General features: G+C 44.6%; 1 protein-coding gene and 1 long non-coding RNA gene across 3 annotated transcripts in view; one reads left to right on the top strand and one right to left on the bottom strand.

Moving 5' to 3' along the window:
• The window catches only part of LOC310687087, an 18,823-nt gene extending 1,882 nt beyond the window's left edge, over positions 1-16,941 (top strand). The window contains exons 2-4 of the long non-coding RNA XR_014516206.1: positions 8,788-8,879; positions 10,086-10,149; positions 16,927-16,941. This is a non-coding gene — a long non-coding RNA (uncharacterized lncRNA). The remainder of the gene's footprint in view (positions 1-8,787; positions 8,880-10,085; positions 10,150-16,926) is intronic.
• The window catches only part of SLCO1C1 (solute carrier organic anion transporter family member 1C1), a 35,950-nt gene continuing 26,438 nt past the window's right edge, over positions 8,466-17,977 (bottom strand). For both annotated transcript variants that reach the window (XM_083461173.1, XM_083461172.1), the window contains exons 12-15: positions 15,879-16,063; positions 11,672-11,736; positions 11,055-11,172; positions 8,466-8,924 (exon numbers count right to left, since the gene is read on the bottom strand). In XM_083461173.1, coding sequence (XP_083317299.1) covers positions 8,702-8,924; positions 11,055-11,172; positions 11,672-11,736; positions 15,879-16,063 — 591 coding nt within the window. In that variant the 3' untranslated portion in view covers positions 8,466-8,701. The remainder of the gene's footprint in view (positions 8,925-11,054; positions 11,173-11,671; positions 11,737-15,878; positions 16,064-17,977) is intronic.

Here is a 17,977-nt window from a genome sequence, read left to right on the forward strand (position 1 = left end):
AAACGACTTTTGCCATTTTTATGGGTGTTTATTGTTTGTTTACAGATAGTTGCTTTGGTGACATTATCTTGCGTCGATTGCAGTAGTCATTGTATCACCACCCTGTTCATTGCTTTATTGCTGGATGACAGAGGGGTGCCTCACTATAGAACTACCCTACTGTACAGAGGTAAAATCTGTATCTGTTGCTCCACCGACTTTTGCCTCTGGGCGCACTCATCCCTGGTACGTAGTGCTTGGTTTGAAAAAAGTTCCCTACATCCCCTATTAAATATTTTGCCCCAAATGACTATTTATCGGGAAAGTCCTGGTTTGGTCAGTCACAGTTCCTATTTGGGAGGAGAGAGGGAGTCATTTTGGAGCATAGCTGCCAAGCGTCCCTTATTTGGCGGGACAGTCCCTTATCCCAGGACATGTCCTGCTGCTGTCCCTTATTGATGATGTCCCTTAAATAAGCTACTGAAGGTAATGGGGCCCTTACTATGTCCAGCTGTGCTTTGTCAACAACAAATTGTTGCTGTTTTTTGTGTTGAATATATGATATATGGTAATTTATAGGACCTAATAGGCATCTAAAGCCATTTGCACGCAACAAAATATGTATTTTATCAAAGGAATTGTTGATCCCTTATTTTGGCTGCTGATCCCTTATTTTCGAGGCTGCTTGGTCCTTTATTTTCAAATCTGTAAGTTGACAGCTATGTTTTGGAGTCACTTCCTAAAATAAAACAAGAAATGGGAGAATTGCAGAGTTGGTCCACCCGGTCCAAACCCCCCCCCCCAGCTCAATGAAGGAAAATCCAGAGCTGGAGCTCTTCAAGAGCTCACCCTGATAACTACAGCATAATCCTGTGCACACTTACTTGGCAGCTGACACCACTGAATTCAGCAGGACTTGCATAAGGCTTGTGCTGCCTAGTGCATCACTGTAGCAGAATGGCCCTGTTCCAACTAGACCACAAATCACCCTTTTAGAACAACTGTGATTAGTACAATCCTCCAGCCAGAAGGTGGCAGTGCAGCCCTACTGAGAGAGGTCACCAGAGCCAGCAGTTCCCCCGCGCATACTTCAGCGGACTTGGAAGCCGATCACGTTCGCGACTGCAGTCTCTTGCCAGGCATCGAGAGAGCGCCGCAGTGAGCAACTTGGCTCCTTTATTTAGGCCATTCTTAAAATCCTTCTGGAACTAATCCCTAAACAAAGGGAAAGCAAGCCGACTGAAAACTTTAACTCACACATGGAAAGCCGAAGGAAACTGAGAAAAGCAGAACAGAGGAGCTTCTGATGACACAGAAGGTTCCCAAATATGTTGCTGTGCCACTGAAACATGTTGTATCCATAGCTCACTTCTGAATGGGGTCAGTTTGCATATAGAAACTGAAAGCCAAGCAGGGCAATGGGTTGGGGATATCAATCAAGCAAAGGTCTCAGGTGGTCTTTCCATCTTTCTTTGCTTCCAAAGCTTAATGGGTGTCTGAGGCCACTTCTCACCTTACACATAAAGCAGTATGGTGCCACTTAAACAGTCGTGCTTTCCACCAGAGAATCCTGGGAATTGTAGTTTGTTAAGGGTGTTGGGTTCTATGGAATTGAATCCCACCAGAAAATAGCCACCATCTGGTAGCACCCTTAGTTATTTTCTTGTGGCCACAATAAACTTCTTATTGTCCACTTCCTTTTGCTCCACTTATGTGGCAAACGCATCCTAGACTGGCCCCAATTTGCAAAGTTAATGGTGCTAGAATCCAAATACTGTAGATCACTGGACAAAGTCAACATCCCCTCCATTTTGCAGAAGAAGATTAGATCCATGCTTGTCACAAACTTGCTCTTGTTCAACTGATCACAGCCTGGGAGACCCGCCTTCTATCCTGCCTTGCTGAAGGCTCCACCCTGTTGGTTCGCTTATTTGCAATATCCTGTTCTCCATCGACAGAATAGCCAAGGAATCTAATGGAAGTGATGCGTAAGTGTCAGACAAAAGGCTACCATGGTTCAAAACATACCCCGGCACTTGCTATGTGCAAGATAGTAAAGGTAAAGGGACCCCTGACCATTAGGTCCAGTCGTGGCCCACTCTGGGGTTGCGGCGCTCATCTCGCTTTATCGGCCGAGGGAGCCGGCATACAGCTTCCGGGTCATGTGGCCAGCATGCCTAAGCCGCTTCTGGCGAACCAGAGCAGCGCACGGAAACGCCGTTTACCTTCCCGCCAGAGCGGTACCTATTTATCTACTTGCACTTTGACGTGCTTTCGAACTGCTAGGTTGGCAGGAGCAGGGACCGAGCAACGGGAGCTCACCCCGTCGCGGGGATTCAAACCATCGACCTTCTGATCAGCAAGTCCTAGGCTCTGTAGTTTAACCCACAGCGCCGTGTGCAAGATTGCAAGCAGCAATGCACCACACTGACTTAGTGTTCAAGGCACATGTTGCTTTAGCGTTCCTGCGCATGCATGTTTGTGAATGTGCATCAGAGACAATAATGAACCTTCTCTCTAGGGCTGCTGCTTAACGCTTCACCAGGAAAGAGGCACCTCATCACCAAGAAAGAGGACAGTGAGCGTAAGAGAAGGATGAGCATAAGCTTTGCAGGTGCTAAACGCTAGGTATCAATGTGCATTTTGAAAGAATAAGCGAGATTGAAAGAGAAATGCATCTCACCAGAGCAGGGAAGTCTGTGACCAGGTGGCTCAATCTGATGTCCAGGTGCCAACTGTTGATGATGGGATGATGGGCAACTTCAAGGCCCCGGCTGCTCTCCCTTCTGATGGTCCTGGGCTTGGATCAGACAACACTTCAGATAGATGACTCGGTCAAATAAAGGACAGTCCTTTGTAAAGTAGGGCATTACCACCCTGACACACACACTCTCTCTCTCTCTCTCTCACACACACCCCCCTATCAAAAATATATAAAGTTATCCCCCAAGGGGGCAGGGGGAATAGAAATGAAGTCCGATCTTCCAGGAACAAGGATGGGACTTCCTCCCAATTCAAAGGTCTTTTGCAGTTTAAGACTCAAGGCCAGCAGGCAAATATTTAGCTGTCGTCCCTTGTCCTGAGCGCTGCTATTTAGTGTGTTATGAAATGAGAAGAAAAGCAATTATTTTATGCAAGGGCAAATACGGAGTGCAACCTAATGGCCCCTTACTTCTTCTGTAACCAGTGGGAGGGAGGTGCCAAAGGAGGGTGTTGGGGAGGAGGGGGGGGAGATACCTCAAAATCAGTTTTACCTTTTGTGTCTTTCTGTGGTGGTAGTGGTGGCGATGGGGGGCAGGCAACACCCGGCCGTGTGTGTATATACAGAGGCCCTCAAACGAGAGCACAGCACTTGTTTTCACCAAACGCCCCCCCCCCCAAATCTGAAGCTGTTTCGTTGCTTTTGGATTAGCTGGACCTTTTCTAAGCAGAAGACTGGGAAGGTAGCCAGACCCCTTTGGCCTGGAAACGGGGGGTAAATTAATGCCTGGCATTCTGAACTGGGAAGGCTGCCAATGTCTGCTGCCCTGACTGAGGCTGGGGGTAGGCTGAGATTAAACTTGTACGAGGTTGGGACCCGAAGCCCAGGACTGTGTCGTGCCAAAATCTGCAAATGTTTGGGATTACCTGGATAGTCTTCCTTCAGCTGCAGAGTGGGCTATTTTTCACCTTGGAGGAATTTCAGTCTCAATAAGGTGGCTGGCGAATTAGACGACAGGCCAGATAAATATGATCAAATCTTTTATTAGGGATGGGGGAATTTTGGTCTCTCATTTTTCCAGCCTTACGTTCAGTTCTCCACATTGGCTTGAAAATCTTTTTAAGTTGCAGGTTTGATGACTAATTAAGTCATCAAATTGCAGATGACACCAAGCTAATAATAGGAATAAAGGTAAAGGGACCCCTGACCGTTAGGTCCAGTCGTGAACGACTCTGGGGTTGCGGCGCTCATCTCACTTTACTGGCCGAGGGAGCCGGCGTACAGCTTCCGGGTCATGTGGCCAGCATGACTAAGCCGCTTCTGGCGAACCAGAGCAGTGCACGGAAACGCCGTTTACCTTCCCGCCAGAGCGGGAACCTATTTATCTACTTGCACTTTGACGTGCTTTTGAACTGCTAGGTTGGCAGGAGTAGGGACCAAGCAACAGGAGCTCACCCCGTCGCTGGGATTTGAACCGCCGACCTTCTGATCGGCAAGCCCTAGGCTCTGTGGTTTAACCCACAGCACCACCTGTGTCCCTTCATAATAGGAATACTGATGGATTCTTATTACCTTTAAAGCGGAGAGTTAAAATTGCAAATCTAAAGACTAATTAAGTCATCAAATTTGCAGATGGCACCAAACTTACAACAATAATAATACATTTAAAGCTGAGAGTTGTTAAGAGACCCCTACTCCCTCCATAGAGCTGCAATTCTTCTTGCCTTGAAACTCTGGGAACTGTAGCTCTGTACCTCTGTACTCTCAACACCTTTAAAAAAGCCACAGATCCAAGGATTCTTTGCAGGAAGTCATGATTGTTTAAAGTGGTATGATACTGCTTTAGATGTACACAGACGAGGGCTGTATGCATATGCTCTCCTCTCTTCCAGTATGTGGCTCCCAACTACTTACCCTAAGCAAATATAGCCCTCAGCGGGTGATTGGAAAGATCTTGCACTGCCTGTCAAAGTTGTAGAAAATACTGGGCTGGGTAGAGTGTTAGCCTAACTGGAGATGACAAGCTCCTATGAAATGGCTCAATTCAAGCTCAGTTCCAATCTTTTCGATGCCATCAAATCACTCTACCATTTTAGAAAAGTTTTTCATGTTTGATGTTTCATTGTTTTTAATATTCTGTTGGGAGCCACCCAGAGTGGCTGGGGATGCCCAGCCAGATGGGCAGGTTATATTATTATTATTATTATTATTATTATTATTATTATTATTATTATCCATCTGGCTGTTCAAAGGAGATTGTATTTGGCAAAGGAGATTTTACAAATTTCAGGGAAAGGTGAACTGCAAATATAAACAGACGTTTCTGTGTATATTAATGTAAAAAATCATAAAAATGAAACACGCGAATTGAAAGAAAAAGGAAATCATACGCATTGCTCTTAGAATATATTTTAATTTGTTTCCAAAGGATTTTTTCAAAATCACTTATTACATCAAAGCTATAAACTGTATATAACCCCCCCCCCCCCAATATGTGGAATGATGTGGCCATATCTGTGTGCGTTCTTTTCTTCTGTCATGGTTCCAAAGTGCAGGAATTGGTACTGAAAGCAGTATCAGTTCCTCATATTCCATAAGCGAAATTAGGGTTTCCAAAAGTGGTCTGCACCAACCACAAGATTTTGTTTGGATCCCAGTTTGGCACTTCATGAAACAGTCCATCTTGGCCCAAGGCACTTTGTAAGCTGCCTGATTCAGCTTGGGGTTTGTCCTGTCCCCCTTCACTATTGAGAAATTGCGGGTGAACAGAAGTGGGTTGAATTTTCAGAGATACTAGCCCATCCAGAGTACATAAAACCTGCCAAATTGAAAGTATATAGTTGCAGGGGCTTCTGTTCTGGACACCACTAAAATGTGCCTCCCCCTCCAAAAAATGAATTGTCTATAATTTGGGATGGCAGAATTTGATGAAATTTGCAGACAAGGTCACAGCTTCTAAAGGCATATACCCTATCAGATTTCGCAAGGATAGCTTGCAGCGGTTTCCCCACAAGGGCAGCCATCACTGAGTCCACCATTCCCCCCCCCCCTTTACAATTGGGAAATCTGAAAATGCCTATAACTCCCCCTTCCTTTAGACAGAAGTGGATGAAATTTTCAGGCATAGTACCATCTCCAGAGTGGATAAAGCCTGCCAATTTATATGCAAATAGCGGGTTCTGTGCAGGGCAACTGTAAAATTTCTTTTTAAAAAAGAAAGGAAATATGGATAAGATAACTTTTCTATGTTGATGTGGTATTGGACAAAGGACAGCCATTGCAGTTGTAGGGTGAACAAAGAATGGAAGCCCTTCATCTTTTCATGGGTTTTGTGGGCAACTGGTCTGAAAATTACAGACACAAGGTGCCCCTGAGTAAGAAATGTATGAGCTGAGACAAATAAGTCCAGCAGCTTTTGTGATTGCCACTTTTAAAATAGATTTGGGATTGGAAAGAACTAAAAGGGATTCACTTTCCAGGTAAAATTATTCCCTCTGTTTACAAGTCAGTCAGCAGGGTTCCTCCACTACTTTCTCCTCATTGTGACATTTACTCTCCTTTCCATCAATCACTCCACCTTGGCACAATGGTAAGTTTAGAGAACCACAATCACTTTGAGCAGACACTTGCCTGCAACATTTTTAAAAATGTCTGGATCACCGAGGGGCCACAAAGCACTTCAGGGCTCCCTATTTCAGTGTGTGCTGCCTCATACAGATCCCACTTCACCTCTGACAAGCCCAAAATCTCTCGGAGGTGGCCCACAGCACCCTGAAATTTTTCTAAGTCTGATAAACACCACTAGTTTACAAAGAATCATGGAAGCCTTATTATTTCCTGCTCAATTTTCATGGGACCATTTGTCTCCTGTGAAGGTGAAGGGTGAATTTTGGCTGCTTTGGGAAAAATTTCTGAGAATTTTAGAGACTTATGGAGTTGGTAGGCTTGACTTACCTTGGTTAGTATGATAGACAAATTAATAATAATGGGCAAGAGGTTGTGTTTATCTTCTTTACTTTCTTAGGAAAATTTCTTAAATAAAAAGCATCCCAGTTGCTTGGAGCAACTACAAAGATTTTTTTAAAAAATGTACAAAAAGGGGGGGGGGGTTATTGGGCACCCACCAAAATGTTTTCAGTCATTTCCTACCCCCAATCAGAAGATTCAGTGATCTAGTGGCTTCCTGTCCCTCACCATGATTAAGGCAGCAATCCTATGAATAATTGCTTGCGAATAAGCCCCACTGACCTTCATGTGAATAAACATTATGGGATCAGACTGTAAATTATGAACGTACAATCCTTTTTATATATAATAGCAAAATACGTGCAAATTTGCGTTACTGACAGAGGCTGTAGAACGCAACTTTTCTTAGAAAGAAGCTGGGTTACTTTGAAAGAGAATTGTGCTGCTTATTTATGTATTTGGAGTAAAGGATATACTGTACACAACCCAGTTTGGAAATTGCATTGTTAGTTAGCAGCAGACACCCCCATCCCCCAAATAAACCACACCAAAAAGTCACCCAAACCCTTCCAAATATCTGGAGTACAATACAGTGGTGCCTCGCAAGACGAAATTAATCCGTTCCGCGAGTCTCTTCGTCTAGCGGTTTTTTCGTCTTGCGAAGCAACCCTATTAGCGGCTTAGCGGATTAGCGCTATTAGCGGTTTAGCGGTTTAGCGGCTATTAAAGGCTTAGCAGCTTAGCGGCTAAAAGGCTATTAGCGGCTTAGCGGCTTAGAAAAAGGGGGGGAGGAAAAAAAATCGCAAGACACGCAAGACTTTTTCGTTTTGCGAAGCAAGCCCATAGGGAAATTCGTCTTGCGAAGCGCATCGAAAAACGGAAAACCCTTTCGTCTAGCGGGTTTTTCGTCTTGCGAGGCATTTGTCTTGTGGGGCACCACTGTAGTTGCCCTTCAAGCTGCCTGTAGGAGAGTCAAAGAAGTTACTTCCTCATCAGCCTGACCTAGCCATGTTCACTTGCGAGTTGGTCCTTACTTAATAGTAGATAGGCTTGGGATTAAAACGTCAGTCTTCTTTTTTCAAAGAGGGGTGTCTTTTCAATGACAACCTATTGCAGAAGAAGGGTTGATACATTGCAGCTACCCTCTCCACAGAAGCTGCTCATCAGGTGGGGTGGAGCTGCAACGATAGCTTCTGGGCAGCGGAATTGCTGCAGCTTAGTGGGACGATGAGCTATGAGGTGTCAGAGATGCTATTGCGGTGCAAACACCCCAGTGGAGCCAAGCCAGTGCTCCTGTCAGTGTGTTTGCACCGCGCTGACCTCCCCACTGCCTTGCCCTTCCCCATCTCCCTCCTGGCCGCCATACTGAGTGCTATATGAAACCAAACCCCAAAAATAAGTTGATTAGACAGCTAAGTAGTCCACCATAGGCTGAATTCACTCAGACGCAGAAGGCTTCTAAGATGCTTGCCCTACCTTTTAAGTGTAGCGGTGAGCAATCGTCATCCTAGGAGTGCCTCGGAGTTGACATTTTGCCCTGTAAAATGGGTTGGGAGTCTTTGGCGTGCCAGATATTGTTGGACTTCACTTCCCATCACCCCCATGGTCAGGGATCATGGTAGTTGTAGTTCAACAACATCTGGAGCGCTGGAAGTTTCTTGTCCCTGCTCTAAACATCAACAGAATAATAATAATAATAATTGGGAGCATTTGTTACAACGGCACAATGGCTTCTCAATCACGCTGAGATGGCAAACCAGCCACAACCACTCCAAACGGAAGATTCTCTCAAGGAACGCTGCATACATCAAGCCATATCTTTGTTTCATGTGGAGAAGGAATAGTTTTGTTCTGCATTTTGAGAAAGGCAAATGCAATATTGCATTTTTAAAGGCCTCTACAAGTTCTAGAAAGGTGTTTGGAAGGTTATTGTATTTAGCAAAAAGTTGTGCCCGCCCACCCAGCTCTCTCATTCAAACACGTTAACTTATAATGAAACGTAGGCCAGAATTTTCCACATTGGAAGAGAGACCGCTTGAAAATACACGAGTCTTCCTAAAGTCGAGTTTCTTTCTCTGGCCAGTAGGTTGTCTGAATCACGTGGTCACTATTGACGAAGTCGCTTTTCCTGCTTTTAACAGAGGTGCTCTCTCTCTCTCCGATGGCTGGGATGGTTTCGTTGTGTGGGCTGTATCTTTTCTTCAGGATGATCAAGACAGCAACACTTAAGAAGGTGGACATGGTGCCTAGAACAACAGTCAAGCCCAGATAGATATACCTGTGAGGCAAGAAGAATTTTGAATCCATTACTTGCACTGGTGCTTCTTTGCTTGGTTGTGTTGCCAAAACTCATAATTACCTGAATTACCATAAAATATGGATTTGCCTTAGTGCTAATTCTCAGGTGCGATATTAGAACCATAGAATCATAAAACCCTAGAGTTGGAAGGGACCCCGAGGGTCTTCTAGTCCAATCCTCTGCAATGCAGGAATCTCAGCTATAGCATCATGAGAGATGACCATCCAACCTCTGCTTAAAAACCTCCAAAAAAGCAGAATCACCAGCTTCCAAGGGAGTCAGCTGTACTGTCGAACAGCTCTTACTGTCAGAAAGTTTTTCCTGATGTTAAGTCGGAATCTCTTTCTTGTAACTTGCAACCATTGGTTCGAGTTGCATATATAATATAATGTATTTTTTTGGCAGAAATGACTGGCAGAATCCGAGACCAGGGAAGAGTCGGTGAAAGAAGATTGGAAGAAATTCAAAGACTATTTACAGAAATATTGTAAAATTAATGAATGTTAGAATGATGTTGGATAGAAATTAAGTGGTTTCCAGCTGCAATGCTTTAAGAGACATGAAAAAAAAGGTTTATAAATGGGTAAAAGCTTAATGGCAAGGATTTGCTGAACTAACAAATTGAAGTGGAATACAAAAAAGGGAGGTATGAGGTGGTCCAGGGAAATAAGTGTAAGAAAAATATGCAACAGAAAATTAAGGTATTTTCAAATGTTTTTATTTTGTATTTTTTCTTGTATTTTTTTCATTTTTACTGTAGTATCTTAAATTTTTTAATAAATATCTTATAAAAAATAATAATGTATTGTTGTTGCTGCTGTTATTAATTATTATTCATAATTAAGAAGCATTATTTATTATTAGTTAATGGTAATAAAATTGCTATTGTTTATTGTATTTATTAATTATAAACTAATTATAATATAATTGTTATATTTTGTTGATTGTGATTATTATTGATTACGATCATTATTTTTTATTATTATGAGAATGGGCTTCTGGGAAGTTTACAAGTAGAAAAAACCCAAATACACAAGCATCAAGAATTAAAGATCCATGTTGAAAACATGTAATAAAACAATTCCATTGTTCTATATATGGTCTGAATCAACATGAATTGAACTCTGTTTTTCTTGTGAGGTCATTTACAGCACATCCTTCCACCAACTCTGCTGACAGACCAGCTTCATCAGGCACGCTCCAGGTAATACGAAACATATTCCACATCAATAGAATTAAGCAAATGCTTGCCTGTTAAATGGCTTTCCCATTTATAGGCAACCAACCAATTTATGCTAAGAACATGCTATTTGTAAGGCCATGAACTGTGGGCAACCTTTAATTTAGCAGAAATTAATTTAGAATTTAGAGGCAAATGTCCTCCAGGTCTCTATCAGCATTTAGCTGGCTTAGATGTAGGCTGCCATGCCCTTCTGTGACTTCAGAGCAGTTAAACCAATGGCAGCCAGAGGGGACTCCTCTTGCTTATTCACATCCTCTATAACATCAGAGGTGACCAGCAACCTACTGACGGCTGATTCCCAAAGGATCTAGGTTCTTCAGTTATTACTAAACTAAGGGAAGATTCTGAAGGGACATGGGTGGTGCTGTGGCCCACAGAGCCTAGGACTTGCCGATCAGAAGGACAGCGGTTTGAATCCCCACAACGGGGTGAGCTCCTGTTGCTCGGTCCCTGCTCCTGCCAACCTAGCAGTTCGAAAGCACATCAAAGTGCAAGTAGATAAATAGGTACCACTCCGGCGGGAAGGTAAACGGTGTTTCCATGTGCTGCTCTGGTTCGCCAGAAGCAGCTTAGTCATGCTGGCCACATGACCCGGGAGCTGTACACCGGCTCCCTCGGCCAATAAAGCGAGATGAGCGCTGTTATGTAGTGCTGTTCACAGTCAGTTCTATTCCAGCTTACCATAATAAAGAGCTACTTGAAGAAATCGCTGTGCCGGCTGCTATGTCAACCCACGACTTAATAAGCGCCACAACCCCAGAGTCGGTCATGACTGGACCTAATGGTCAGGGGTCCCTTTACCTTAAGAGAAGATTCTGAAGACCTGAGGGTTACAAATGCAGAAAAGAAATCTCAAATGCAGTTACCTGAACGCATTCGAATCATACAGCCTGCAAGCCCCCTGACCTCCACACCTTTTGCTTCCCCACTTGAGGCATGTTGTGTCTATTGAGACTCCAAAGTACACTGGAGCCGGGATTCCTGCTGTACAAAGAAAAACAGTTGTATATTAGGGGTCATGTCCCTGCTCACTCTGCCCATCAGCTCCCCTGCCATTCATAGAGTCATATGTAGAATTGGAGAGTTGGAAGGGACGGCGTGGGTCATCTCATCCAAGCCTCTGCAATGCAGGAATCTTTTGCTCAATGTGGCACTTGAACCCACAACCCTGGAATTGACCCCCTTAGGGCTTCGCCCTTCCCACCCCACTAAGGTGACTTCATGCAAATCCAGAGTCATGATGTGGCACTGCAAATCCTCCAATGGGCATAGCTGTCAACTTTTCCCTTTTCTTGCAAGGAATCCTATTCAGAATAAGGGAGTTTCCCTTAAAAAAAGGGAAACATTGACAGCTATGCCAATGGGTGCTGTTGCGAACCGCCCTGAGGCCTGCGGGTGATGGGCGGTATGCAAATTAAATCAACAACACAAATGCAACAAATGAATAAATGCCAGTGAGATGCAAATTCTGGCTCAGACTTACCAAGAACTCGGATGGCTAAAGTGTAGATGCCCAATGCGAAAGATTTGAGGTGTGGGTTGATGCATCTGAAATACATGAAGCACAAAACCTTCGTTTATAAAAGGCATGATGTTCAAAACACATTGTTGTGGGAAATTAGCTGCAAAGGTGTGCTTATCTCAAGGAGGAACTGCCTGTACTTCTTACAGGACAGTTGTGACTCAGCAAAGAAAGTGAGAGAGGTTTGCAGGGGTGGAAAGAGGGTTGGAGAAGCTAGTAAACTCTAGCCCAGGGGTAGGCACACATCAGGCTTATTGGATCTGCTTTATATTCCTGTATATGACAGTATAATGAAAAGGATGTGATTCCTTTTCATTCTAATTTTTAACCAATAATTAATCTGGGCGTTTACACTTCTACGTCTCCATAAACCTTATCACATACTCTATATCTTTAAATAAAATTGCTTCCCTTTAAAAGTCCCAGGAGTTAGTCTTGGCATTATACTGGCACCTTTAGGATTCTAAGATGAATTACACTTGGAAGTTCAACATTATTAAACCCCCCTCCTACCTTCTCAGATCTAATATGAAGAAATATTTTCAGAAACAGGCTTCCATCAGGTGGTCTGCTAGTCTTTTCTTAATCCCAAATGCTTAATTTAAAACCAGAAAGCTTCCACAACCGAAGAAAGCATTCAAATTTAAAAGAGGAGGGATTGGGGCATTTCCCAGTCTTGCAGATGGTAAGAAAAGAAATGTACCACCTGCAGTAAAACTTTGATCAGCTTATCAGGTGCGCCTGGCAAATCAGGGACCTAGGAAACAGCACACATTCGACAATGCGGATAGAATGTTGGTATCGCTCAGATGTGATATAAACCCTCCCTCTTACAAACTCAGTAACAGAAACTCAGTGAACCTATTATTTGTCTGTAAGCCACTTGCACGCAAAAGAAGACCAAGGGATATCCCTCTGCCCCTAATGTTGCACTTGACTAGCTCCACCCCCAAAACCCATACATTTAGTAAAGGCCTATAATGAGAGACTTCGACTTGGTTCATTCAGCCCTTGAGAGCCAGTGTGGTGTAGTGGTTAAGAGTGATAGACTCGCAATCTGGGGAACTGGGTTCGCATCCCCGCTCCTCCACATGCAGCTGCTGGGTGACCTTGGGCTAGTCACGCTTCTTTGAAGTCTCTCAGCCCCACTCACCTCACAGAGTGTTTGTTGTGGGGGAGGAAGGGAAAGGAGAATGTTAGCTGCTTTGAGACTCCTTCGGGTAGTGATAAAGTGGGATATCAAATCATCCAAACTCTTCTTCTTGTTGTTCCTACAAATGCCTAGGAACATGGGTGGCACTGTGGTCTAAACCACTGTGCCTCTTGAGCTTGCTGATCAGAAGGTTGGTGGTTCGAATTCCCGGGACAGGGTGAGCTCTCATTGCTCTGTCCCAGCTCCTGCCAACCTTGCAGTTCGAAAGCAGACCAGTGAAGTAGATAAATAGGTACCACTCCGGCGGGAAGGTAAATGGCATTTCTGTGTGCTCTGGTTTCTGTCACAGTGTTCCGTTGTGCCAGAAGCAGTTTAGTCATACTGGCCACATGACCCAGAAAGCTGTCTATGGACAAACGCCGGCTCCCTTGGCCTGAAAGCGAGATGAGTGCCGCAACTCCATAGTCACCTTTGACTGGACTTAACCATCCAGGGGTCCTTTAACCTCTACTATGAATGCCTGGCTTCAACTCAGCAACATTGTTTTCAAGTTTGCAGACCTTATTTGCATCACAGCCCACAACGTTCTGCATTTGTAAGAACTCAATCGTTTAGTGTGGCAGGCCCCAAACTTTGGAACTCTCTGCCTATTGATACTAAGCAGGTGCTTTCACTGACCTCTTTTCTAAAGACATTCTCATTTTGACAAGCCTACCCAGGTGCTTAGAAAGTTAAAGGTAAAGGTAAAGGGACCCCTGACCATTAGGTCTAGTCATGACCGACTCTGGGGTTGCGGCGCTCATCTCGCTTTATTGGCTGAGGGAGCCGGCGTGCAGCTTCCGGGTCATGTGGCCAGCATGACTAAGCCGCTTCTTGCGAACCAGAGCAGCGCACAGAAACACCATTTACCTTCCTGCTGGAGCGGTACCTATTAATCTACTTGCACTTTGATGTGCTTTCGAACTGCTAGGTGGGCAGGAGCAGGGACTGAGCAACAGGAGCTCACCCCGTTGTGGGGATTCGAACTGCCGACCTTCTGATCAGCAAGTCCTAGGCTCTGTGGTTTAACCCACAGCGCCACCTTAGAAAGTTGGGGTACTCTTAATCAGCTTCAGTATTTTACCTTCATAAGTAGGGTTGTCATTTTCCCTCAGTTTTCTCGTTTTAGCTTTCGGTATAATGCTTTGAGGGGTTGCTGTTTTCGTTTTGCAATCAAGTGGCGCATAAATTTTGTGAAATGAATAAATAAATACAAAATGTTTTGTGGTTTCCTGCCCCACTTTCCACTGATAGCCACTGATAAGGAATGCTGGAAGCGCTGTAACTCAAGTGGTAGAGCAGGGATGTCCAACCAGTAGATTGTGATCTACCGGTAGATGCCCAGCTGATCCTGGTAGATCACAGGATCCTTATCCTGTACAAAAAGTCACAGTCTCTTGGGAGTTGGATATGCCAATAGAGCATCTGTCTTGCATAAGGAATGATCCAGGTTCAATCCCCAGCATCTGCAGGTAGGGCTGGGAGAGAACGCAGCTTGAAATCCAGGAGAACCACTTTCAATCAGTGTAGATTAAAGGTAAAGGGACCCCTGACCAATAGGTCCAGTCGTGGCCCACTCTGGGGTTGTGGCGCTCATCTTGCTTTATTGGCAGAGGGAGCCGGCGTACAGCTTCCAGGTCATGTGGCCAGCATGACTAAGCCGCTTCTGGTGAACCAGAGCAGCACATGGAAACACCGTTTACCTTCCCGCCAGAGTGGTACCTATTTATCTACTTGCACTTTGACTGCTTTCGAACTGCTAGGTTGGCAGGAGCAGGGACTGAGCAACGGGAGCTCACCCCCTCGTGGGGATTCGAACCGCCAACCTTCTGATCATCAAGACCTAGGCTCTGTGGTTTAACGCACAGCGCCACCCGTGTCCCACCAGTGTAGATTAGAGTTTCCCAAACTTGGGTCTCCAGCTGTTGTTGGACTACGACTCCCATCACTCCTAATTAGCAGGACCAGTGGTGAGGGATGATGGGAACTGTAGCCAAAAAAACAGCTGGAGGCCCATGTTTGGGAAACCCTGGGGTAGATAAGTGCTGCGTTGATGGACCAATGGACTGACTCAACTTCTCATGTCAAAAATGCAGAAAACCATCACGTCAACATCAGGCAAGTTCCACTAGATCCCGCCTGGAAAACCTGTTGCCCTCCAGGTGTTGCTGGAGCCCACCTTCCATAAGCCCCAGTTGGCTCAGCCAACAGTTAGAGATGGTGGGAACTTAAGTCCAACAAATCTGGGGGACCTCAGGCCCTCTGCTAGACGTAGATCAGGTGCTCTACTTCTGGGCTAGCTGTTGAGGAGGGGGAATTTGACACCAATGGCAAAGGATGCTTAAGGAATTTGATTTCTGATCCACACTTCCTGGGTGGAAAAAAATGTTACCGTACTACAAAGCATTAAAGCACACATTTTAGGATAAAATATGTTGAGAACTGTGTGCAATGAGATTTTTTGCTCTATAAGACGCACCAGACCACAAGACGCACCTAGTTTTTGGAGGAGGAAAACAAGAAAAAAAATATTCTGAATCTCAGAAGCCAGAACAGCAAGAGGGATCACTGTGCAGTGAAAGCAGCAATCCCTCTTGCTGTTCTGGGTTCTGGGATAGCTGCGCAGCCTGCATTCGTTCCATAAGACGCACACACATTTCCCCTTACTTTTTAGGAGGGAAAAAGTGAGTCTTATAGAGCAAAAAATACGGTAATTTTTTAAAAAACATATTTAAATTAAGGTTTTTGAAAAATTGGGTATGCATGTGAATGTGTGTGTGATATAAATAATATATATAAATATGACACACAAAAAATGCAGATTAATGCTAAAATAGGATGGAATCAATGAGCACACGAGACAATGACACAGCCATAGACTGATCTGTCCACTCCTGCTAAATTTCCATTCCTACATAATTCCCTTTAGCACTTGGGGATACGTATTGCGTTTAGTGGAAGGACTAAGCTATTCACCGTAGGAGTAAAATGTATCCAGGAGTCCCTCCAATGGACAGGGTGAAAGATGTGATTACTGATACAACCAGAAAATAGAGGAACATTTTGGGGCATTCGTTTCCTTTTTGGCACGGTCCCACCACAGCTGAAGACTGCCTTGACGACAATTCCGTGATCCCCACACAGCTGCAGTTATAAAATATCTGGAATGAAGCACGTAAAAATGTATGGTAAATATGACATGCAAGGCTAATCGTGGACCAAGTTACAGAAGATCAAGGCCTTTAAAAAAATAAAAAAACCAGCACATTGTCCCTTACAGTTTAAAAAGCAAAACATTCCCAAACACTGTGATAAGTTTTTGAATGCTAGAAGGGCCACAGCGATGACTTCAGATAGCAATACACTTTTGCAAAAGTCCTGGCATTACAGCTTGACACCATCACATTTGACTAAGGTCAAAATGGGTTGGATTCAAAAATGTCCTTCTATTCAAGAAAGTTGTCTTTCCAGGAATGAAATCAGGTTTGATACAGCAGAGGTGCTGTTTCCATATTCCTCATTCCAACACTGTTTGAGGGCCCCTCTGTAACAATTTTTTAGGGGGCACAGAGAAGTGGGGAGCAAAGATTGGCACCCACTCCATCCATTCACAGGAGCTGACTGTGTCTTATCCATGTCTCTGGATCCAACCAATGGACTTGCAATGGGGAGAGGTGCCGAAACAAGAACAGATATGAGCTACATTGTGCCGAAATCATAGAATCATAAGGGGTCCCAAGGGTCATCTAGTCCAACCCGCTGCAATGCAGGAATCTCAACTAAAGCAACCATGACAGATGGCCATCCATGGCTATAGGGCAGGGTGGAATCAACCTGTTCTGGGCAGGGCCAGTGCCACTTGTAAGGGATCTTGAGCAAGGTACCTTCTAGGTCTAACCAACCTCAATTTGATGGATCCTACATCCTATTCCACTTTGATGGGTACCTCCCCTCACCAATAAAAAACATTATGATGTTGCATCAGCAGACATGGACAACCATTTTTCTTTCCTTTCTTAACTAGGTGTCAGGCTTCGGGGAATTCTACCCCTCCTCCAGCGACAGCAAGAAGCAGAGAAAAACAAAGAAGAGTTCTTACTAATGAGTTTATTCAATCATCACAGTGAGAGGCAAAGGAATGCAGTCAGCCTCCCATTAATGGCGTTGCTCCAACTGAGCTCCTGCCCCCTTCCTTCCTAGCAACAGCACTTCTCCTTATGGTGGCCACCAGGGGCTAATTGTCTCTGAGTCCTTTGCTCTTGCACTCTCAAAGAACGCCGGGCTCTGGGAGAAGGGGGGTCAGAAATACTCTCCAGTGACAAGGTGTCTTCTCCCAACACCTTCCAACTCTTCTGTCTCTGCCTGTCTCTGAGCTGTGACCTTCCTCAAACAACTGCTGTAATTCAATACTGCCTTCATCTTCTCTGGAAGCTTCAGGAAGAGAAGTGAAGCAGGGGCCAGCTCCATCATTCCTCCTAGGACACACTACCCAGTCAGAGTAGCCCTGAGTTTCAGAGCCTGCACTATAAAGATTGCCACCCCACGTGAAATTTGGGGATTTGCGTCCACAAGAAGCGATTTCAAACAGTCTTCCTTAGATGTAATGGTGGACGGGATCAGGAGGAGGAGCTTAGGTCTGATCTTCTTGGGTAGTGTGTCCTAGACCTGGACCTGTTTTAATTCTTTTTTATTAGTTTTTCAACCCAATGTGCCGAGACTATTTTGGGGCCATTTTATGTTTTATATACATCCGCATTTTAGATTCTTGGGGTTGGCAACCAAATCTTTACATTATTGTATTGTTGTTTTATTGCTATGGCCAATGGCTGATGCAAATAAAGATTCATTCATTCATTCCTCCTCAATCTTGTCCCCTTCAGTCCAGTCCCTGATGCTAGGGCAGTAGGGCTGGTGACATTTATAAGCAGAGCACAAAGACCACCAAGGCAGCAGACTATGGAGAGGACGTTCTGGAGAACAGGAGGTGTGGTGGGGTGCGTGTGTGTGAGCTGCAGTCTCACTCTACCCTCTGTATCTGACTACCACTGGTCCAACTGTTCTTGTAAAAAAAGGGG

This window comes from Podarcis liolepis (genome assembly GCF_965112155.1).
Source record: "Podarcis liolepis genome assembly, chromosome: 10".
In the NCBI taxonomy this organism is placed as follows: Eukaryota; Metazoa; Chordata; class Lepidosauria; order Squamata; family Lacertidae; genus Podarcis; species Podarcis liolepis.